Source organism: Oncorhynchus nerka, linkage group LG11 (assembly GCF_034236695.1).
Source record: "Oncorhynchus nerka isolate Pitt River linkage group LG11, Oner_Uvic_2.0, whole genome shotgun sequence".
NCBI classification, from domain to species: domain Eukaryota; kingdom Metazoa; phylum Chordata; class Actinopteri; order Salmoniformes; family Salmonidae; genus Oncorhynchus; species Oncorhynchus nerka.
This window is the reverse complement of record NC_088406.1, coordinates 64,405,016-64,428,471: the sequence shown is the minus strand read 5'-3', so window position 1 is coordinate 64,428,471 and position 23,456 is coordinate 64,405,016. Positions and strand designations below refer to the sequence as shown.

Genomic DNA, 23,456 nt, shown 5'->3' with positions numbered 1-23,456 from the left:
TTTATCAGACCAAATTACTCGGCCGACGGAAATTGCTTGCTGACGTTTAAGGGGATCGCACCAAAATCATGAAGCAATCTCGACTCACGTCGCCAGACGAGTATACTTCCCGTCTTCTGGAGTTTCCTCCCACACTCTGGGTCGGATTACACCAGACCTGATTTTGCCATGTTTACACCGTACCTTCTAAAACGGCGATTCAAAACGACCTCACTGCTTTCATCTTGCATCGCTATCTGGTATCGAAAACCAGTCTGCCATTTTACTTCACCATGGGCCAACTAAATGTTCACGTGCTAACTGACGAACTCCACATTCTGCGCCGTGCGTTTGATGGAACCCTGCCTTCTGACGACGGCATTCGCTGAACCTTTATCGACGGCGGTAGCAAAGACCTCAGGCCAAAGTGGCAAGAAAGCTTGTTTCAGTCTAGCGTGAGCCGCATGAACGCTGTTCACCCAATCAAACGAGGGACAGCACAGACACGGAATAGACAGAAAAGAAACCACTTAAGAAAATAGCAACTGGGGAGAGATGGGAAGAGAGGGGGAATAGAGAGGAAAGAGGGGGGAATAGAGAGGGGGGAATAGAGAGGAAAGAGGGGGGAATAGAGAGGAAAGAGAGGGGGAATAGAGAGGAAAGAGAGGGGGGAATAGAGAGGAAAGAGGGGGGAATAGAGAGGGGGGGAATAGAGAGGGGGGAATAGAGAGGCAAGAGGGGGGGAATAGAGAGGAAAGAGAGGGGGAATAGAGAGGAAAGAGAGGGGGAATAGAGAGGAAAGAGAGGGGGAATAGAGAGGAACGAGAGGGGGGAATAGAGAGGAACGAGAGGGGGAATAGAGAGGAAAGAGAGGGGGAATAGAGAGGAAAGAGACGAGAGAGGGGGATGGAGAGGAAATAGATGGGAAGAGAGGGGGATGGAGAGGAAAGAGATGGGAAGAGAGGGGGAATAGAGAGGAAAGAGATGGGAAGAGAGAGATAGGGGATAGAGGAAAGAGAGAGAAAATAAAGAGAAAGAGAGAGAGATATAGAAGAAACCGAGAGAAATGAGATGGGGGATAGAGAGGAAAGAGATGGGGGATAGAGAGGAAAGAGATGGGGGGGATAGAGAGGAAAGAGATGGGGGATAGAGAGGAAAGAGATGGGGGATAGAGAGGAAAGAGATGGGGGATAGAGAGGAAAGAGAATAGAGAGGAAAGAGATGGGGGATAGAGAGGAAAGAGAATAGAGAGGAAAGAGATGGGGAGAGAGGAAAGAGATAGGGGGATATAGAGAGGAAAGAAATGGGGGATAGAGAGGAAAGAGACGGGAAGAGAGAGATAGGGGGATAGAGGAAAGAGTGAGAGAGAAAATAAAGAGAAAGAGAGAAAATAAAGAGAAAGAGAGAGAGATATAGAAGAAACAGAGAGGAAAGAGAGAGAGATATAGAAGAAACAGAGAGGAAAGAGATAGGGGGATAGAGAGGAAAGAGAGAGATAGGGGGATAGAGGAAAGAGTGAGAGAGAAAATAAAGAGAAAGAGAGAGAGATATAGAAGAAACATAGAGGAAAGAGAGAGGGGGATAGAGAGGAAAGAGATGGGAAGAGAGAGATAGGGGATAGAGAGGAAAGAGAGAGGGGGATAGAGAGGAAAGAGAGAGGGGGATAGAGAGGAAAGAGAGAGGGGGATAGAGAGGAAAGAGATGGGAAGAGAGAGATAGGGGGATAGAGGAAAGAGTGAGAGAGAAAATAAAGAGAAAGAGATATAGAAGAAACAGAGAGGAAAGAGATGGGAAGAGAGAGATAGGGGGATAGAGAGGAAAGAGAGAGGGGGATAGAGAGGAAAGAGATGGGAAGAGAGAGATAGGGGGATAGAGGAAAGAATGAGAGAGAAAATAAAGAGAGAGATATAGAAGAAACAGAGAGGAAAGAGAGAGGGGGATAGAGGAAATAGTGAGAGAGAAAATAAAGAGAAAGAGAGAGAGATATAGAAGAAACAGAGAAAGGAATGTTTCAGCATAACTTCTCCCTTTAACGCCAATTATGGTCATCAACCAGCTTCCTGGTTTGTCTGGTTCTTTTCCCCCAGACCACTTTGAGAACCGACGCCATGGCAGTGGGCACAGAGCAGGGGCAATGACGCGAGTACGCTTGAAAGTATCAAACATCTTCAACCCAAATAAGCCGGTCTAGATAGCACAACTGGTGCAGGGAACTGGCAGTGCTCAAAATGTGTCAACGTTTGAAGCAAAGAGATACTCGAGTCTCAAATGTTGATGATATACCCCCCCCCCCCCCCCCCCCCCCGAATAGTGAATGAGTCCTCTATCTATCTGACAATGGAGGTCAGTGGAGTTATGCATACTGATGAATCAGTCCAATGGCAGCTGGCTGAGAGAGAGGGAGGGCTGTGTGACCTGGACTGTGGCAAAACGGGTATCTCGTCTCGTCCAGAGTCGTCATAGACAGACGGCATTGACTTTGTTATTTCTCTGCGGGGCAGTGTGTGTGTGGGGCTCTTCAGCTATCCTGGCAATACGGGCAAACGTCAGCCAATACACCTTTTACAAGGCTGGCGATAAAGATACACACTACAACTACAGATCTGTGTATGTGATACCAACAGGTGTCGAAAGGAGTGCAAATCTCTCTCTTTCTCTCTCATTTCAAAAGGGCTTTATTGGCATGGGAAACACATGTTAACATTGCCAGAGCAAGTGAAATTGATAATAAAACAAAAGTGAAATAAACAATAAATAATATTTTAATTTATTTTTTATTAATTAACAGTAAACATTACAGTTCCAAAAGAATAAAGACCTTTGTCTATATACAGTGTTGCGATGTGCAAATAGTTCAAGTACAAAATGGAAAATAAATAAACATAAATATGGGTTGTATTTACAATGGTCCTTGTTCTTCACCGGTTGCCCTTTGCCTGTCACACAACTTGCTGCTGTGACGACACACGGTGGTATTTCACCCAGTAGATATGGGAGTTTATCAACGTTGGATTCGTTTTCGGATTCTTTGTGGGTCTGTGTAAGCTGAGGGAAGTATGTGTCTCTATGGTCATACATTTGGCAGGAGGTTAGGAAGTGCAGCTCAGTTTCCACCTCATTTTGTGGGCAGTGTGCACATGGGCCTGTCTTCTCGAGAGCCATGTCTGCCTACGGCGGCCTCTCAAGATAGAAAAGCTACAGTATACTCACTGGGTCTGTACATAGTCAAAGCTTTCCTTAAGTTTGGATCAGTCACAGTGGTCAAGTATTCTGCAACTGTGTACTCTCTGTTTAGGGCCAAATATCAAACTCAGTTTTTTTGTTAATTCTGTCCAATGTGGGAATGTGTCAAGTAATTATGTTTTTGTTTTGTCATAATTCAGTTGGGTCTAATTGTGTTGCTGTCCTGGGACTCTGTCGGGTCTGTTTGTGAACAGAGCCCCAGGACCAGCTTGCTTAGGGGACTCTTCTCCGGGTTCATCTCTCTGTAGGGTCTGTTTGTGAACAGAGCCCCAGGACCAGCTTGCTTAGGGGACTCTTCTCCAGGTTCATCTCTCTGTAGGGTCTGTTTGTGAACAGAGCCCAAGGACCAGCTTGCTTAGGGGACTCTTCTCCAGGTTCATCTCTCTGTAGGGTCTGTTTGTGAACAGAGCCCAAGGACCAGCTTGCTTAGGGGACTCTTCTCCAGGTTAATCTCTCTGTAGGGTCTGTTTGTGAACAGAGCCCAAGGACCAGCTTGCTTAGGGGACTCTTCTCCAGGTTAATCTCTCTGTAGGGTCTGTTTGTGAACAGAGCCCCAGGACCAGCTTGCTTAGGGGACTCTTCTCCAGGTTCATCTCTCTGTAGGGTCTGTTTGTGAACAAAGCCCCAGGACCAGCTTGCTTAGGGGACTCTTCTCCAGGTTAATCTCTCTGTAGGGTCTGTTTGTGAACAGAGCCCAAGGACCAGCTTGCTTAGGGGACTCTTCTCCAGGTTCATCACTCTGTAGGGTCTGTTTGTGAACAGAGCCCCAGGACCAGCTTGCTTAGGGGACTCTTCTCCAGGTTCATCTCTCTGTAGGGTCTGTTTGTGAACAGAGCCCCAGGACCAGCTTGCTTAGGGGACTCTTCTCCAGGTTCATCTCTCTGTCGGTGATGGCTTTGTTATGGAAGGTTTGGGAATCGCTTCCTTTTAGGTGGTTGTAGCATTTAACGGCCCTTTTCTGGATGTTAATTAGCGGGTATCGGCCTAATCCTGCTCTTGACGCATAATCTGGTTTAGGTTGTACACAGAGGATATTTTAGCAGAATTCTGCATGCAGTCTATATTTTGGTCTCTCTTCCTCCAGCTCCAAATGATCCAAAATATGGCTCCGGCTAAAATTGGACTGAGGGAGGGGGGAGAACCTAATTTCTCCTCTCCTCTTTTCAGATATCCTTTAAGTTCACACGAAAGGTAGGGCAGGCTTTAGGAATTCCGTGCTAGTACGCCAACCCTGGGGGAAGAGCTGTCGAAAAAGCAGGCCCCCTTTTGCGCTTCGACTTTCTGGGCGAACGAACGAGCGACCCAGTTCTTACATCCCATTCAATCTGTCAAACTGTCAGTTTTACCAGAAGGACTGAGAGAGAGGGGAGAAGGCAGGACAGGGGGAGAGAGAAAGAGAGAGTTTCTCTTCATCCGTACCTAGGCTTTGTGAAGGGAACACGCTGACATGCTCCCCTAGTCTAGAACGCCTTGCCCTGTAAGAGGTGTCATTACCAAACGCCAGTCACGGAAGTCAAATTGGTAGCGTCGCTGAAAGTGGCAACCCTGTCCCATTTTAGAGGAGCTTGCTAATATCAGAGCACTTGAGTTTAAATATGGCCGCCACACTAACGCTTTCGACTGTCCTCCATTTGAGGGAGTTCTGGGGACAAATCCGTTGTTTTTATATATTTTTAAAAATCGTCTGCTCCTGCTTAGGTGGGTTTCCTGAAACGTGAAGCAAACATATGCCACGTAGCGGACGCTTTAATCCAAAGCGACTAACAGCAGTGCATGCATACATTCCCCGTATGGGTGGCCCCTGTAAGCGCCATTCTCTACCAACAGAACCGCACAGGACGACAAACACAACAACACAAAAGTCATAGAAAATGGCCATTAGGCCTTTTCAGAGTCGAGGAGAATCGAAATGTCATCCTTGAGACATCAGCGCTTTGCGCCGAAAGAGCCTGGTGTGAAACGGAGCGGGGATTACTGTGATACATACTCCGCGTGTGCACAGTGTGGAGAGCACCAGGTCGGAGAGCTGAGCATTGCCTGGTGGAAGACTGGTCAAATAAAGAACAATGAAACAAACCGATCAACTCATTTGTAAAATAAACAAACAAACAAACGTACCAGTGTCGAGGTCGGTGGCGAGCAGCCGCGCCACGAAGGTGCCGACCTCCGTGTTCTCGAAGACGGTGATGGCGTATGGGTCGGAGGTGAACTGTGGCGCGTTGTCGTTCACGTCCCCCACGGTCAGGTGCACGGCCGCCTCGCAGTAGCGCCCGCCGCCGTCTAGTGCCCGCACCGTCAGGCGGTACTCCTCCTGTTCCTCGCGGTCCAGGGGCTGCTGGGTCTTCAGTTCACCTGGGAAAACGGAAGATGAAGAAAGGAAAAATGTCAATCAATGGGGTAGGCAATCACTCACACTCACACGCTTATTAAAAGTTATTGCAATCCACACACACTTTTCCACGGTACGGCGCTAGCGGGATGCACTCTAAAAAGAAAGGTCATGTTTGGAGGACAGATCGTGTTAAGAGCTGCATCGTCCACCTACCCCACGCCCATTCCAAAGAAATCATCAACATAAAATGCAAGTGAAGCTAAATGTTCTCTGGGCCGTTTAGTTCGGTGTAGACTGACCGTAGAGCAGGGCTGTCAAACATAAGCCGATTTAATGCGGCCCGCGGCTGGTTTGAGTAGCCAGAGAAATGACTGAAACCGGATCGATACCGTGTACAAACGAAAACGGACCTACGTGTATGAAGCCTCTTAAGATAACAAGCTGGACGACAGAGTGAATTAACAATCACCAAAATAAAGGTTAGGGTTAAAGGCTGGGGGAAGCTGATCTGTAACTAGGGGAAACTTGACCTGAACATTTAGTTTCCCGGAAACCTTACAAACTTGTCATTGCTCACCTCCGCACACCTCTATTTTTAAGTTGGCATTAGCCGCTTCAGTGCGTTCAAAAGTAACACGCTTCTCACAGATCACTGAGGCAGACGTGTGTGTGTGTGTGTGTGTGTGTGTGCCTGCATTCGGGCCTGCGTGTGTTATGAGACCTGCATATCCTCTCGTATGCCACAAACCCCTTCCCCTGATCCAAGCAGCCGACCCACATCCAAACAACTAATGGTTTTCAGAAGAGGATGGAGAGAAATACATCAATAATTGACGGAGAGGAAGAGAGAGGAGGGAAAACGCAGGAGGACAGGAGTACCTGGCAGCTAAGAGCAGCTAAGAGGTTGTCCTGGGACATGCCGCACGTCAACATTACCGGGGCCTCGCTGGACACACAGACTGCCAATACCAACGAAGCCTCGTAGCGTTCCTCGCATGCAACAATCCTCCTTCTCGCCGGGCTCACGTGGAGGTATGAAAGTGCGTCTGAACTTGGACCACGATAAAGGGACTGTTGTTTTGTGGTGAAAGTACGTCTCTAGCCAACTCCACACCGCTGCTGTCCTGGTTTCTTCATAACCCTTCTCTCTCCCTTCAGACGTAAACCAATGCCGCGGTTCTTTTCTTAGCGTGGGAGCTAACTGGCACTGCGTTGTCTAGGGTCGGACTCAAGTCATTTAGCATTTTGTCTCCGCTTTCTGCAGAGGAGACTCGAAAACCTCAGGCGAGAACCATGTCGATTGTATGTTAGATGAAACGTGGGTTCTTGGCGCCATGGCTCGCTAAACCCTCCGGGGAAATGTTCTGGGGCAAAATACATTAAAGAACCATCAAAAAGGATGCGACGCAAACAAAATCCACCTTGCCACTAGACACACACACACACACGCACGCACACACGCACGCACACACGCACGCACACACGCACGCACACACACACGCTGGGGTGGATGGATTAGAATTCGATCAGAAAGTGACTGGCGTCCACACCGAGGGGTTATTACCATGTCTGTTTGTGACGATACAGAGGGAGGCAAAAGACAGGGTCGTTGTGTGTGTGTGTGTGTGGGTTAGTGTCGCACGCCACGCTGCCGTCACGCACCCATGGACATTTGATAGTCATAATAACCTCTTGACAAGCTGTGAATACAAACTGGATGAATACGAGTGCAGGGTGGCCATTTGAAATGACTTGAATCGACTCTACATTGCGGCAGACATGGACCTGTGGTTATTTGATTTTCGATTAGCTGTATGGTAGCGTGGGCAGACTTGTCAACATATCGAGTGTGTTGTAGGTGTAACCCAGACAGACCAACACACACACACACACACCTGTGTCGGAGTCGATGGTGAAGAGCTCGGCTCCCGGTCCCTGGAGCTCGTAGGTGATGTGGGCATTGGAGCGGATGTCTGCGTCCGTGGCCGAGACCTGCAGGATGAGCCTGCCGGCTGGGACGTCCTCGGGGACCCTCTCTGTGTAGAGGGACTGGGGGCGGAGAGAGAAAGGGGGACAAGGGGGTGTGGGAGGAAGCGGGAAGACGGGGGGTTGACGTAGGGGGGACAAAGAGAAGTAAAGGTAGAATATGCCAGAATAGACAGAATTCAATAAGGTATATTAACCAGAGGGGAGGAAATAGAGTGTAGAACGAAAATACATTTACATCGAAAGCAGCACCATCATTGTATGGACTTAATACAATCAGCAATGGAAATACATTATCTGGTAAAAAAAAAAAGCCCTTGATGGAAGAAAATTACCCCTTAATTTCCTCTTGCTTTCTTCGACGAGGAACCTTTCCAAACCTCTTATTTCCCTCCCTCCCTCCCTCCTCCCAGGTACTTGTCATGCACAGCGTGCACCCCCATACGCAGAAAACACGGCCCGCCTTCTCTCTTTACCTTCTCGCAAACGGGGCTGTTGTCGTTGGCGTCCAGGACTTTGACCTCGACCACGGCCTTGGCGGCAAAGGTGCCGTCGGTGGCGGTGATATTTAGGAGGTAGTTGTCACGCTCCTCGCGGTCCAGTGGTTTCCTGACAGACACTTTCCACTCGTTCTGGAGGTGCTCGATCGCAAACTGTCCTAGAGGGTCTCCTCCTGTATGGGGAGAGAGTCATTGTGGAGAGTTAACTTCTTTGTGGGCAGTATTTTCACGTCCGGATGAAACGCGTGCCCAAAGTAAACTGCCTGCTACTCAGGCCCAGAAGCTAGGATATGCATATAGATTTGGATAGAAAACACTCTGAAGTTTCTAAAACTGTTTGAATGATGTCAGTGAGTATAACAGAACTTATTTGGCAGGCGAACCCAAGGACAAACCATCCAGGGAAAAACAATTTTGAGGTCACTCTCTTCAATGGGTTTTCATTGGGACTCTAGATATCTAAGGCAGTTGCTTGCAGTTCCTAATCGCTTCCACTGGATGTCAACAGTCTTTAGAAATTGGTTGATGTTTTTCCTTTGAGAAATGAAGAAGTAGCCCTGTTCAAAATGAGGCTTGAGGGAAGTGTATTGTTTGATAGAGGCACGCGACCTGAAAAGCACGCTCCATAATGTTTTCCTCCGGTATTGAAAGCTGTTTATCCCGTCTTAAATTTGATCGATTATTTTCGTAAAAAAATAACTAAAAGTTGTATTAGGAAAGTTGTTTGAAATGTTTAGACAAAGATTACAGGTAACTTCTGAGATGTAGTCAAGTTGCGCGATATGGAAAAGGTCTTTTTCTGGATAAAACATGCCAAATAAATACATTTTGGATATATAACGACGGCATTAATTGAAAAAAAGGACCATTTGTGATGTTTATGGGACATATTGGAGTGCCAACAGAAGAAGCTCGTCAAAGGTAAGGCATGAATTAGATATTTATTTCCGAGTTTCGTGTTGTGCCTGGCGGGATGAAATATGATTGTCTGTGTTTGTTTGATGGGGTGCTGTCCTCAGATAATAGCATGGTTTGCTTTCACAGTAAAGCCTTTTTGAAATCTGATTAACAAAAAAATGTAGCTTTAATTTGGTGTATTACCTGTGTGATTTCATGAAAGTTTAATATTTATAGTAATTTAATTTGAATTTGGCGCTCTGCAATTTCACCGGATGTTGGTCAGGTGGGACGGTAGCGTCCCACCTTAACCTCTAGACTAGAGAGGTTAATGGGGAAAGAGTCAATGGGGAGAGTCAATGAGGAGTGAGTCATTGGGGAGTCAATGGGGAGAGTGGCATTCAAACTAATGAACAATGCACCACAATACGGACCCTGCCTCTGCTTTCGAGAGGGCTAGTGGTTTTGTTTGTGTGTGTGTGGTGTGTGTTGTGTGTTGTGTGTGCATGCATCTCAAGAGTGTGTGTGTGTTTGTCTGTTTGTGGACTGTACTGAATCATACATGAATGACAGAAATAAATATAGATAAGATGCATCCAAGCCTTTTCTATCAGGGTTAGTCTTGGAATCAGAGAAGATCTTGTGGTAGCGAAGCTCAAAGAGGAACTGTATCCATATCTACCAGTTATCACATCCTATTTCAAAAGCTGTCCGCTGGTCAGAGTCGTGCTCAACCCCCGGGATCTTTATAGTGCCTGAGCAAATCTACCTCAGGTAGCGTTCATATTATTCATTTATCATAACCACTTCAAATTGCAGACCAACTGTCATGAAGCAAGTATGTTTGGTACAAAGGAAACCGTAATAAGGGGGCGGTTTTTGCGTAGTAGGAAATGTGACTTCAAGCTAATATGAGAGCTCATTTCGAAAATCTCTGGTTATTAAATGTGGCATCGTCATTCTTAATCCGCTAATTAGCGCTATCGAGATAATTAAACATTTCCTTTTCTTCACTTTTTTTCTGATGACCTACATATTTGCCTTGAACTTTCACAAATTAGTCGATTCAAAGTGTTTACAGATAAAGAATGTGCATTAAATGTTCAGAGAGCAGATATCATCTCCCTATTTAAGCGGGTGTAAAATGTCTAATCCTCATTCGAGTGGTGTTTATTAAAGCTGCTTCTTAACACAAATGGGGAAGTCTAGAAGACCATGAGCTGTGAGCAGAGCAATTACTGGAATTGTTAGAGATAAATCTCACCTGTGATAAAGTAGTTGACTTGTTTGTTGATCTCCTCCGTGTCGGTGTCCGTGGTGCTCAAGATGGCAATGACTCCACTGGGCGGAAGGTCATCTTCGCTCACCGTGCCCTTGTAGATCTCGGCGGTGAAGCGCGGTGGGTTATCGTTGACGTCGGCCACGGTAACCTCCACGGCGGTGCTGGTCACCAGCTGCACCTTGTCTCCGCGGTCGGTGGCCAGCACGGCAATGGTGTACTTGCTGGTCTTCTCACGGTCGAGCTCTTTCAATGTCGTCACCCAGCCTGTCTCACTGTTGACGGCAAACAGCTCCGAGATCTCAGCTGAGGTTTGTTTGGGGTCCAGGCTGTAGATCACTTGACCATTGGTGCCTGAGTCCTGGTCGGTGGCTTTGACCTGGATCACCGGCGTGCCATCTGGAAGGTTCTCCACCACGACCGCCTCATATGGGTCTGACTCAAACACAGGCTTGTTGTCGTTGAGGTCCTTGACCTGGATGTTGACCGCGACAGACGCCACAGTTTCGTAGCCCTCCTGTTGGCTCTGGGCTTGCAGCGTGAGCTGGTACCACTTGGTGGTCTCGTGGTCCATTCTCTTCTCCAGCTTCAGGGACCCGGTGTCCCGATCCACCACGAAGACCTCATCACGGTTACTCTCCGGGGTGTTGCCCTTCACTAGGCTATAGAACACCGGTTCTTCACTCTCCGCCTGGATGACGTCAATATCTGTGCCGATGGGCATGTCTTCGGCGATGGTAAACCGGTAGTGTGGCTCTGCGAACTTGGGGATCGGTACCTCAGGGGCCACTATCCTGATGTAAACGCGAACGACAGATTGCTTGGAAGGACTCCCAGCATCCTTTGCCCTAACGTAGAAAGCGTAGAGGTCGTTTTCAAGTCCGATGAGACTCTCTTTGGTGACAATGACTCCACTGAAGGGATGGATTTCGAAGTTCTCTTCCACGTTTTCCATGTCGGCTTCCATGGTGTAAGCGATGTCAGCGTTGCTTCCCTCGTCCATGTCTGACGCAGCGATTTTTACCACGGTGGTTCCCCTGGGGACATCCGATGCAACATTGGCTTTGTACTCCACTGCCCTGAATTGTGGGGCATTGTCGTTGATATCTGTCAAAATCACATTAATAATGCAGAAGCCTACTTTTCCGCCACCGTCCTTTGCCATGAGCGATATGGGGATGACCTTCTCAATGGCGTTCTCGCGGTCCAGGATGTCAAGGGTGAATATCTCTCCATTTTCATTGACTGAGAACTTGTCCTTGGCAAAATTGTTGACAATGTGGTAAGTTAGGCGCCCGTATGTGCCAGCGTCTTCATCTGTGGCTTTGGCCTCCGCCACTAACGTGCCGACCGGCGAGTTCTCGGTGAGTTCAACCACATAGTCGAGCTGGGGGAAAGTGGGGTTGTGGAAGTTGGCACCGTTGACTGTGACTTTGACCATGGCCGAGTTCCTGAATACACCGTCTGATACGGACACGTTGAGGTTGTACAGTGGCTCCATCTGTGGCTTACGGTGGTTGGAGATGACGATGGCCCCAGTATTTTTATCCATGGCAAAGTTCTGGTCCTTATTTCCAGACAGGATGGAGAACTCAAGCCTGCCGGCGTCTGAGCTGTCAGCGTCGGACGCCTGTACATGGGTGACGAAGTGACCGCGGGGGGCCAATTCACTGACCGTGGCTTTGTAAGAGCTCTCAGTGAACGTCGGAGCATTGTCATTCAGGTCAGTGACATCTACGGTCACAATGACATCGCTGGAGAGGGCGGGCACTCCTCCGTCCACAGCGCGGACAGTCAGTTTGTGTTGCTGCTTTTCCTCCTGGTCGAGCATGCGAGCAGTCCAGATGATTCCTGAGTCACGGTCAACGCTGAAGTAGTCGGAGCTCTTTTCCACGTCCTCAACTAGCTGGTAGAAGAGCACTTTGTTGTTGCCAGTGTCAGGGTCTGTGGCGGCGACTTGCAAAACTGCTGTGCCGATAAAAGAAGCTTCAGAAACATTTGCGGTGTAGGACTTTAGTTGGAAGACAGGGGGATTGTCGTTGACATCTTCCAGAATGATATCGACAAAGACATCAGCGTGGGCCCCAGTTAGTGAGTCTGTGGCTCTGACACTCAATTTATAAGCAGGGTGGGTCTCAAAATCCAGAGGTTGGATTACATGAATGACACCTGTGTTGAAATTGATGGAAAACTGACTGAAGGCATCTCCCTCGGAGATGGTGTACACTATCTTGGGGCCTTCAGAGTCAGTAGCCTGGACATGAACAACAGGTGTGTGTAACTGGATATTTTCAGGGATTTCGATGCTGTAGAATGGCTTCTCAAACACTGGCATGGCTTTGTTTACTATAGTTATGGGCACTTCCACTTCTGCCGAGAGGTCTGGTTCTCCTGCATCTTTGGCCACAACGCTGATGACGAACTCACTGTTGAGGGAGTCTTTGTCTAACTGCTTTTTGAGGGAGATTTCCCCCAAGGGGCTTATCTGGAAGTGCTTGTGGTGTTCTTTCAGGTGGTAATGGATTTCTGCATTTTGACCCATGTCCCCGTCCACCGCTGTCACCTGGTGGATGGCCTGACCCTCCTCTGCGTCCACCTGGACCAAGGCTTGATAGGGCAGGTTGACAAACATGGGCTGGTTGTCATTCACATCTTCTACGGTCACCATCACCAGAACGTGGGCCACTTCGGAGGAAGTGTCCTTCCTGGTCACCTCCACGACGATGTTGAACATGTCCTGCGCCTCACGATCGAAAGGTATCCCCGTGGTGGAGAGCACTCCAGAAGTGCGGCTGATTTGGAACCTCTTGTCTGGGTTCAGGATGGTGTAGAAGAGGGGTTCGTTGACGTGGTTCCCCACAGAGGCAATGACCGCTAATGTTTTCTTCTCAGAGGAGTTCTCTTTGACGTAAGCCTTGTAAGAGTCCCTAGTGAACTTCAGGCTGCTCTCCTTGTTCTCACGGATGTTGATCTTTACCGACGCTGTGTTGGCAAACCTGCCGTCCGAGACCCTCACCCTCAGCTCGTACCTGCTTCTTAGCTGGGTGACGTTCTGGATAGTGATGATGCCTGTGTTGGGATCCATCTTGAATTTCTCCCCGATGTTCCCCTCTGAGATGGAGAAGAAGAGTTTGGAGTTTGGTCCGGAGTCGGCGTCTGATGCTTTGACTTTGATTACCTCGACACCTTTGTAAGTCGGCACGATCACTGATGTCTCGTAGAGCTCCTGGCTGAACTGCGGCGAGCAGTCGTTGACGTCGATGACTTCGACGGTCACGTTGGCGGCTGTCTCGGCGAACAGACGCGGCATTCCGAGGTCATGGACCTGAATGGTGAAGCAGAACACACTCCTTTGTTCAAAATCCAGAGTGGTTGTCATTCTAATGGCTCCCGTACTCGAATCGATAGCAAAGTAGTTGTGGGCGAACGGCTCGACGATCTGATAGACCAGCATGGCGTTGGCATCGCGGTCAGTGTCCGAGGCGCGGATGACCAGCGGGGTGTTTTCTCTGGTCAAGACCACACTGTTGATGGGAGCCGATTCGCTAATCATGCCTGTGAACTCTGGCTGGAGGAAGATGGGGGCATTATCATTCTCGTCCTTCAAGTGAATCAGCAGAGTGGTGTTGCTAGCAAGACCTGCCATGTTGGTTCCCTGGATGGTAAGTCTGTACTCAGGGGTCATTTCATAGTCCAAAGCCCTTGAAGTTACAACCACACCGGAGTTTGGGTTTACATCAAATGTGCCGTCAGTGTTTCCACCTTTGATTTGGTAGAACACAGAGGACTGGCTGGTGGCTGAGATCATGGTCACAAAACTGCCGGGGAGGACCAATTCGCTGACCTCTGCAGTGAACTCCTTCTCAGTGAATCTGGGGGAGGCATTGTCCGACATGGTGACAGCGATGTGGACGGTGGCCGTGGCAGTCAGCGAGGGCGTTCCTTTGTCGGTTGCCTTCACAGCTAGTTCAAACTGGTTCTTGCTGCTTCGGTCCAGCTCCTTGGCCACGGTAACAGTGCCCAGCACCGGATCAATGGCAAATGAGTTCGCAACATTTCCTGTTCCAAAAAAAAGAACAAACAGATTTATTAATTTGGTTGCTATGGCATTGGTTTTCATTCCAGCCTGAACTGTGTGTCTCAAACATTAAAGCCAGGGTGTAATTTTAGGTTTCTTGACTACCGTAAATTGAATTAACTAGTCAATGTTCGCGCCCTCAAGGAAATCGAATTAGCATAATAACACGTTTAAGCCAGAGGTACGTTTCTTTTTTGCAGTGGATGCATCTCAATCCACTGCAACCACCGATGTCGCAGCTGAGTATATATGGAGACTGTTTAGAGCCAATAATAAGGGGTTAAGATACACATCTTATATCTTCCAGGGTATAGGATAGACACTTTAGAACAAACTGCCTTTAGATTCTTGGGGGGGACTATCTATTGGTGCATGCAGTGAATCTGTTATTCAATGCTTTTGTTTGGGCTAATAGCAGTAGAACACCCCCCCCCCTCATTCTAGACATGACCCCCTTCATTCCCTCACCCCCCAAATGGGATGAAGATGAAGATTGCCTAATTGTGCACACTTTCCAATTACTTTAATGAAATTAAATGTTAATTTCCCCTCCAACACTGAAACTAATCCACAACCGATGGACATGGCCGCTCTGTGTTCTACACCAGTCCACCTCTGCTTTGAAAACCTGACTCGTTCTCCGGCAAGACACATTTCAATTAGCTTGAGTCATCTCAACTATCTGAAAAATGTACATCCTAAACAAAGTACGCAGCCAATGACTACATGCCCGACCCTCTCCCAAAACACAGCTTATTTACAGGGAAAACAATGGTGGGAAATTCAGAGGGAGCATCGGCCGAACTCCCACGTTTGGAGATCCCCTGACAAAGTCGTCAAAGTCCTCCCACTTTGTGTGAAGTATTTCATTCATGACCGAGGGTCAGTGGGCAGGGGACCTCTGGATGCCCTGCATACATTTTCCCCAGGCCCCTTGCGTTGGTAGCGCTAACTGGGCTGATATGTATGCCTCTACCAAGACCAGCCAGAGGCTAGCGAATGCCCGTATGGCTGACATGTTAAGAACGTTTCCCCTAAGTACAGATCTAGGATCAGCTTCCCCTCAAATCCTAACCTTAACCATTAGTGTAGAAAATGCAAAACTGACCCAAGATTAGCATCTAGGGGCAAATGAATACTACTCCTAAGAATGTAGTCTGGTGCCCCTGTGGAGCTGTTAGCCTACCTGACTCGATGCTGTAGATGATCTCTGCATTCTGTCCCTTGTCTTTGTCCAGGGCGGCGACCTGGAGGACTGCCGAGCCCAAGGCGGCCGACTCGAAGACGCGCCCGGAGTAGGGCGACCCCGCGAACCACGGCGCGTTGTCGTTGGTGTCCTCCACGTCCACGATGACGCGTACCAGGTTCCTCTTGACAGGGATGTCCTGGTCACGTACCTGGGGAAGGGGGAAAGAGAGAGAAAGACAGAGAGAGTGAGAGAGACACAGAGAAAGGAATAGGACAGAGGCGGAGAGAGACAAGGAGACAGAGAAAGGAATAGGACAGAGGCGGAGAGAGACAGGGAGACAGAGAAAGGAATAGGACAGAGGCGGAGAGAGACAAAGAAAGGAATAGGACAGAGGCGGAGAGAGACAGAGAAAGGAATAGGACAGAGGCGGAGAGAGACAGGGAGACAGAGAAAGGAATAGGACAGAGGCGGAGAGAGACAGGCAGACAGAGAAAGGAATAGGACAGAGGCGGAGAGAGACAGGGAGACAGAGAAAGGAATAGGACAGAGGCGGAGAGAGACAGGGAGACAGAGGAAGGAATAGGACAGAGGCGGAGAGAGACAGGGAGACCGAGAAAGGAATAGGACAGAGGCGGAGAGAGACAGGGAGACCGAGAAAGGAATAGGACAGAGGCGGAGAGAGACAGGGAGAATGAATGAGATGTAATACAATCGGAATAAAACTCTTCTTTCCCTCAACAGTAACTTCATTAAAACAACAAAAAAAACATCAAAGTAACTATTTTCCTTCATTTCTCAATTCCCAGTGATCCAAACAAGTAAACAACGAATGGGGGGAGGAATCATTTTGGATAGGTGCTGCATGGTTAGTTTCAAATGGCAAATACCAGCAAACAAACAACTAATCGACACCGGCTGACTGCCCATCTGTTGGAATTGGAGAGTGGCTGATTGAGAGAGACACACACACACACACACACACACAGTGGCTGAACCGGGGAGAGTGTTCTTAAAATGCTAGTACTCTCTCAATGGAGAGGACCAAATGAAACCTGTCTCAATATAATATCAGAACACTTACTGAGACAGCTACACACAGTGGCTGAGTAGGAGTGAGTGGCCTGAAACCTCTGTGAGCCACTTTCTCCATTGAGAGAGTAACAATCAAACCTTTCTTAATATGCTGACAGAACACCACCATTATTTTTTACCTGCTCTGTTTCTATGGTAATATAACGACGTGTTTCCCGATTGGCTGGGCGGGTTTGTTCAGGGAGTACAGTGCACGTGTTCATTGTCTGAGCACCACACCCCTTTGACCTACTTTGACCAGAGCTCTAGCAAGGTCTTACAGCACACTCAGCTCAAGACGCCAGAATATTAACACACGTTATTAAATAGGTCAATTCTAGAAAATCCGTAACATCCGTACCATGACTGTGAGTGTGTGGCGCCGCATGGTCTCGTGGTCCAGCCGCTCGGCCGTGTAGAGGGCGCCGGTGCCCGGATCCAGACGGAACTTCTTCAGGCTGAAGGGGTCGGTGCTGCTCAAGAGGGTAAAGGTCAACTTGTTCTTATCGTCTCCGTCCGTGGCGCCGATCCGGAGCACCTCGGTCTCTGGCGGCGTGTCCTCGGCCACAACCACCTCGTAGCGCGGCTGGGAGAACTGGGGCCGGTGGTTGTTGGTGTCGATGACACGGATCAGCACCTGGTGGGAGGAGGGGAGAGGGATAGTGGATGTCAGTGTGGTGAATATTTGAGACGGGGTCAATCTGAGAGTAATGCATGATGTTGTTCGACTTTTTACTGTCTCTCAGTCATTGTTTCTCTGTCTCCATCCTTCACTCACTCTCTGTCTCTCTCTTTCTCCATTCCCAAAAGTGCCCTTTACATTCTCTACTTCCCTCTGTCCATCTCTCCCTCCCTCTTCCTTGCTTCCTGACTCCCTCTTCCCCTCCCTACATCCCTTTCCGTCCATCAAGTAATGAGCAGTGTTTCGTGTAGATACAGACCACATCGATACATATAATGCCGTAATATAAATATTTTCACCCCGTTGGCCACTTGGCACCGCCGACAAGGAAAACATTATTATCCCACATTGAGTGCTTAATGCGTTGAAGTGAAGGCGTGTTGCGGGAGCATTGAGGGAGTGTTGAAGAGGTGGTGAGAAAGTGACAGGTGACCGCTTGATAAATGACATAAAAGTAAGCCATCCGTTTTCAGAAATGCATTCAGAAGTATGTTTGCCGATTCAAAATGGTTCACCAACTATTTATCACACCGACAATGCAGGGTTTCATAGTTCAAAGTGGAAGATTGATTATGAAGAAAACAAATCTGCTAATACATTGAGGTACACTTTAATAGGGATTTCAATTTTTGGGGGGCAAATAGAGTGCAGTCGGAAAGTATTCAGGCCCCTTGACTTTTTCTACATTTTGTTGGTTTACAGCCTTGTTCTAAAATTGATTAAATATTCATTCATCTACACACGATAGCCCATAATGACAGAGAAAAAAACAGGTTTAAGAAATGTTTGCAAATGTATTAAAAATAAAAAAACAGAAATACCTTCTTTACATAACTATTCAGACCCTTTGCTATGAGACTCGAAATTAAGCTCAGGTGCATCCTGTTTCTATTCTCCTACATTCATTTCACATTTCAACAAATTTCAAAGTGTTTCCTTTCAAATGGTATCAAGAATGTCCTCGTCCTGAGCTACAGGCAGTTAGATTTGGGTATGTCATATTAGGCGAAAATTGGAGAAAAAAATGGGTCGGGTCCTTACGAGGATATGCCTATAGAATTTATGCAGCCTTTACCTCAAATTTCCTTCAATTGACAAAGCAAAAACCGAAATACCTTTACATAAGTATTTCAGGCCCTTTGCTATGAGACTCTAAATTGAGCTCAGGTGCATCCTGTTTCCATTGATCATCCTTGAGATGTTTCTACAACTTGATTGGAGTCAACCTGTGGTAAATTCAATTGATTGGACAACATTTGGAAAGGTGCACACCTGTCTATATAAGGTCCCAACAGTTGACAGTGCATGTCAGAGCAAAAACCAAGCCATGAGGTTGAAGGAATTTTCCTTAGAGCTCAAAGACAGGATTGTGTCGAGGCACAAATCTGGCGAAGGGATCAAACAATTCTGCAGCATCGAAGGTCCCCATGAACACAGTAGCCTTCGTCATTGTTAAATGGAAGAAGTTTGGAATCTCCAAAACTCTTCCTAGAGCTGGTCGCCCGGCCAAACTGAGCAATTGGGGGCGAAGTGCCTTGGTCAGGGAGGTGACCAAACACCCGATGGTGACTCTGACAGAGCTACAGGGTTCCTCTGTGGAGATGGGAGAACCTTTCAGAAAGACAACCATCTCTGCAGCAATCCACCAATCAGGCTTTTATAGTAGAGTGGCCAGACAGAAGCCACTCCTCAGTAAAATGCACATGACAGCTCACTTGAAGTTTGCCAAAAGACACCTAAAGGCTATCACACCATGAGAAACAAGATTCTCTGGTTTGATGAAAACAAGATTGAAGACTGGCATGAATGCCAAGCGTCACATCTGGAGGAAACCTGACACCATCCCTACGGTGAAGCATGGTGGTGGCAGCATCATGTTGTGGGGATATTTTTCAGGGACTGAGACTAGTCAGGATCGAGGGAAAGACGAACAGAGCAAAGTACAGAGAGATCCTTGATGATGTTTTTGCTTTGTCATCATGGGGTATTGTGTGTAGGTTGATGACGAAAAAAACAAACAAAATTTAATAAATTTTAGAATAAGGCTGCAACTTAACAAAATGTGTGAATAGTCAAGGGGTCTGAATACTTTCCAAATGCACTGTACATTTATGCACACAACCTCTGATAAAAGTGCCGGTGTGTATTTCCATCACACAGCATCGTACAAATACATTTTCCATACAAAGACAGACCTTTTGCCACAATACCTCAATTGGCAATGTGGAAGTTTCCCCCCTATTTCATACAAAGCATCACATCCCTGGTCCCTAAAACTGTAAAATTCCATCGAGTCTTGTTTTATCAACATCAGCCACTCGCCTACTGGACTTCCGACCAGGGATTAGGACAAGCCCACGGAATGGCTGTGGCGGCAGCTGGCCCGGCGGGGGCTTTTCCATGGCAGAACAAAGGAAAACACAGATTAGACACCCCTGGATGCCAGCCACCAGGGGGCAGTGTCCCACATGAGAATGACACACATCCGGCTGGAACTCATACACCTGAATCCCACTATATAGGGCCAAGCCGAGCTGAGCCATACCGGGCTGGCCTGGTTGCACATCCACCATAGTCGTACGCTATAAAATACCATGTGATAACAGAATATTTGAGGCGATACGGTTCAAATCAAATCAAAGGTCACGTGCACATATTTAGCAGATGTTATTGCGGGTGTCGCTGAAATGCTGGTGTTCTTAGCTCCAACAGGGCAGTAATATCGAACAATGCAGACACAAATCTAAAAGTAAAAGACAGGAATTAAGAAATATTAGGACGAGCGATGTCGGCGGTCAGGCCTATAGTATGAATCGTACTCAAGAGGACCCAAATAGGCAACTCTCTCACTGCCAGAACCTCAGCTCTTCCACGCCGTCAAAAATGTCCGTTGGTACCTCTTGACAGCAATGAGAGCATAGAAAGCACTGCCAGCAGAATGCAGGAGACAAATATAGCCTAATCTGACGGGTGCGATAACATTCACAATCTGTCGTGTGCTGTGGGGTTGGCAGGGCTGGCTGGGTTCACAGATACAAGCATTGGGGAGTACAGCTATATGTGTATCCCTCAATTTTAGGGACAAAGAACGGGGAAAACTTGACTGCTTCTTAGTAACAGGCAGACGTCAGCAGCAGAACAACCTCACATCAAGTTAAAAAAAACAAGTCGGTTTCAACATTATAGCTAACATATTTACATCATTGGCTCTGATCGGCCCGAGAAGACACTCTTTTCCCAATGTCAATCATCTCTCGTCATCTGGCATTAGCTTGCTTACAATATGTGATGTTGTCTTAGAAAATAAATAGGCCTATACATTTAGACATTGAATGAATTTGGAGTTCTGAAAGTTATTTTTAGAGAACCTAACGGCCCTGTCTAGATACTTATTGAAACTGTCCTCGGTGTGACCCTAAAGGGGTCCCCAGTGGAGTTTGTGTTATGGATCGGACCCTCTTGGCAGCCCACCAGTCTCTCTCTCTCTCTAGGCGCCTCGTTTCATGTCACGCCAGACGTCACACTGCCTAAGGTCCCCGCGCGCTCACACCCCACCAATGCGACTTGAGCCCCTATACAATGCGTTTCAATCTGGACGGTGGCAGATAGCGCAGCGAGTAAAAGGAGGGACCTTCACAAGCGGCTGGGCCTGGGAAAAAGCTATAGAAAAAGAACCCAGACGAGTGTCCGCTCCTATCCGCTCAACCGTCCACCATCTGAGTCTACAGGAGGAGGGGGTGGGGGGGGGGGCCAGACAGAGCAAAAGACGAATGTCCACTATCATCCATCCATCTGTCTATTTTTGAAAAACACACATTCAGGGAGGAAAACATATAGCTTCTTCAAGACACTTCAAAGGGGCAGTACCCCCGAATCTGAATGATGCAGTGTGACTGGCGGTTGAAAAGACGGCAAAGGAGAGAGATGTCTCTCTCTCTCTCGATACCTTCCTGGGGGACTCAAGGCAACGAGATTGGGACTGAGACGGCGAATGGAGATATATGACAGATTGAAGGATGAAGAGAAAGATATACAGTTGAAGTCGGAAGATTACATAAACCTTAGCCAAATGCATTTAAACTCAGTTTTTCACAATTCCTGCAGTTTAATCCTAGTAAATATTCCTTGCCTTCGGTCAGTTAGGATCACCACTTTATTTTAAGAATGTGAAATGTCAGAATAATAGCAGAGAGAATGTTTTATTTCAGCTTTTATTTCTGTCATCACATTCCCAGTGGGTCAGAAGTTTACATACTTAATTAGTATTTGGTAGCATTGCCTTTAAATTGTTTAACTTGGGTCAAATGTTTCGGGTAGACTTCCACAAGCTTCCCACAATAAGTTGGGTGAATTTTGGCACATTCCTCCTGACAGAGCTGGTGTAACTGACTCAGCTTTGTAGGCCTCCTTGCTTGCACACGCATTTTCAGTTCTGCCCACAAATTTTTTATGGGATTGAGGTCAGGGCTTTGTGACGGTCACTCCAATACTTAGACCTTGTTGTCCTTAAGCCATTTTGCCACAACTTTAGAAGTATGTTGGGGGTCATTGTCCATTTGGTAGACCCATTTGCGACCAAGCTATAACTTCCTGACTGATGTCTTGAGATGTTGCTTCAATATATCCACATCATTTTCTTTCCTCATGATGTCATCTATTTTGTGAAGTGCACCAGTCCCTCCTGCAGCAAAGCACCGCCACAACATGATGCTGCCACCCCCATGCTTCACGGTTGAGATGGTGTTCTTCAGCTTGTAAGCCTCCCCCTTTTTCCTCCAAACATAATGATGGTCATTATGGCCAAAAAGTTATATTTTTGTGTCATCAGACCAGAGGAATTGTACAAAAAGTACGATCTTTGTCCCCATGTGCAGTTGCAAACCGTAGTCTGTTTTTTTATGCTAGTTTTGGAGCAGTGGCTTCTTCCTTGCTGAGCGGCCTTTCCGGTTCTGTCGATATAGAACTCGATTTACTGTGGATATAGATACTATGGTACCTGTTTCCTTCAGCATCTTCACAAGGTCCTTTGCTGTTTTTTTAGGATTGATTTGCGCTTATCGCACCAAAGTATGTTCATCTCTAGGAGACAGAACGCGTCTCCTTCCTGAGCGGTATGACAGCTGCGTGGTCCCATGGTGTTAATACTCGCGTACAATTGTTTGTACAGATGAACGTGGCACCTTCAGGCGTTTGGAAATTGCTCCCAAGGATGAACCAGACTTGTGGAGGTCTGGTTCTTGGCTGATTTCTAAAAGAGGCACCGAGTTTGAAGGTAGGCCTTGAAATACATCCACAGGTACACCTCTAATTGACTCAAATTATGTCAATTAGCCCATCAGAAGCTTCCAAAGCCATGACATTATTTTCTGGAATTTTCCAAGCTGTTTAAAGGCACAGTCAACTAAGTGTATGTAAACGTCTGACCCACTGGAATTGTGATACAGTGAATTATAAGTAAAATAATTGTTGTAAAAATTACTTGTGTCATGCACAAAGTAGATGTCCTAACCGACTTGCCAAAACTATAGTTTGTTAACAGGAAATTTGTGTATGTAAAAAGTGTATGTAAACGTCTGACTTCAACTGTAGAAAGGGAGAGAGGATTTTTGAAAGGGAGAAAACGGCTGTGAGGAGAGCCCGAATCACAGAGAGAGAGAAAGAGAGAAAGAAAGAAAGATAAATACATAATAACTCAAATATGAAGAAAGAGGGGAACAGATGGCTCCAAGAGAACAAACACCGAGAGGGGAAAACGGACAGCAACAGTGAGAGAGAAAGTGAGGAATGAGACAGACAGAGGATATATATGGAAAGTGAAAGAGAGAGAAAGATGGAAAAATTATGGACAGAACGGCCTGAAACACTACTGCAGAGCAGGAGGATGGCATGTGGGGCTGGCAAGGAGGCAGGAGAAAGGAATGGAAGGGGGTGGCCTGCCTGGGCTGCCTGGCTGGCACCGCTCACTGCCGATGAGGTGCCCAGGATGGAATGTTGCTCCGCCCCTGCCTTGGATCAGCTGACAAGACACAGACAGACAGAGGCAGACAGACAGGTCGTTTGGTAGGTAGGTATAGGCAGGCAGACAGGAAAGAGAGAGAAGACAGACAGAAAGACAGACAGATTCCCACAGAACACCACACAAACACTTTACTTCACTATGGTGCCACTTGGCCAGTCAGAGAGCTAGGAACAAGTCAGCTGGAACAGGCATATAAAGCCT

General features: G+C 47.3%; 1 protein-coding gene across 1 annotated transcript in view; it reads right to left on the bottom strand.

Annotated features, from left to right (window-relative positions):
- LOC115137323 (protocadherin Fat 1-like) overlaps positions 1-23,456 on the bottom strand; it is a 94,959-nt gene that overhangs the window by 24,616 nt on the left and 46,887 nt on the right. The window contains 6 exon segments of the mRNA XM_065024757.1: positions 5,341-5,574; positions 7,450-7,603; positions 8,017-8,213; positions 10,202-14,275; positions 15,481-15,691; positions 16,916-17,191. Coding sequence (XP_064880829.1) covers positions 5,341-5,574; positions 7,450-7,603; positions 8,017-8,213; positions 10,202-14,275; positions 15,481-15,691; positions 16,916-17,191 — 5,146 coding nt within the window.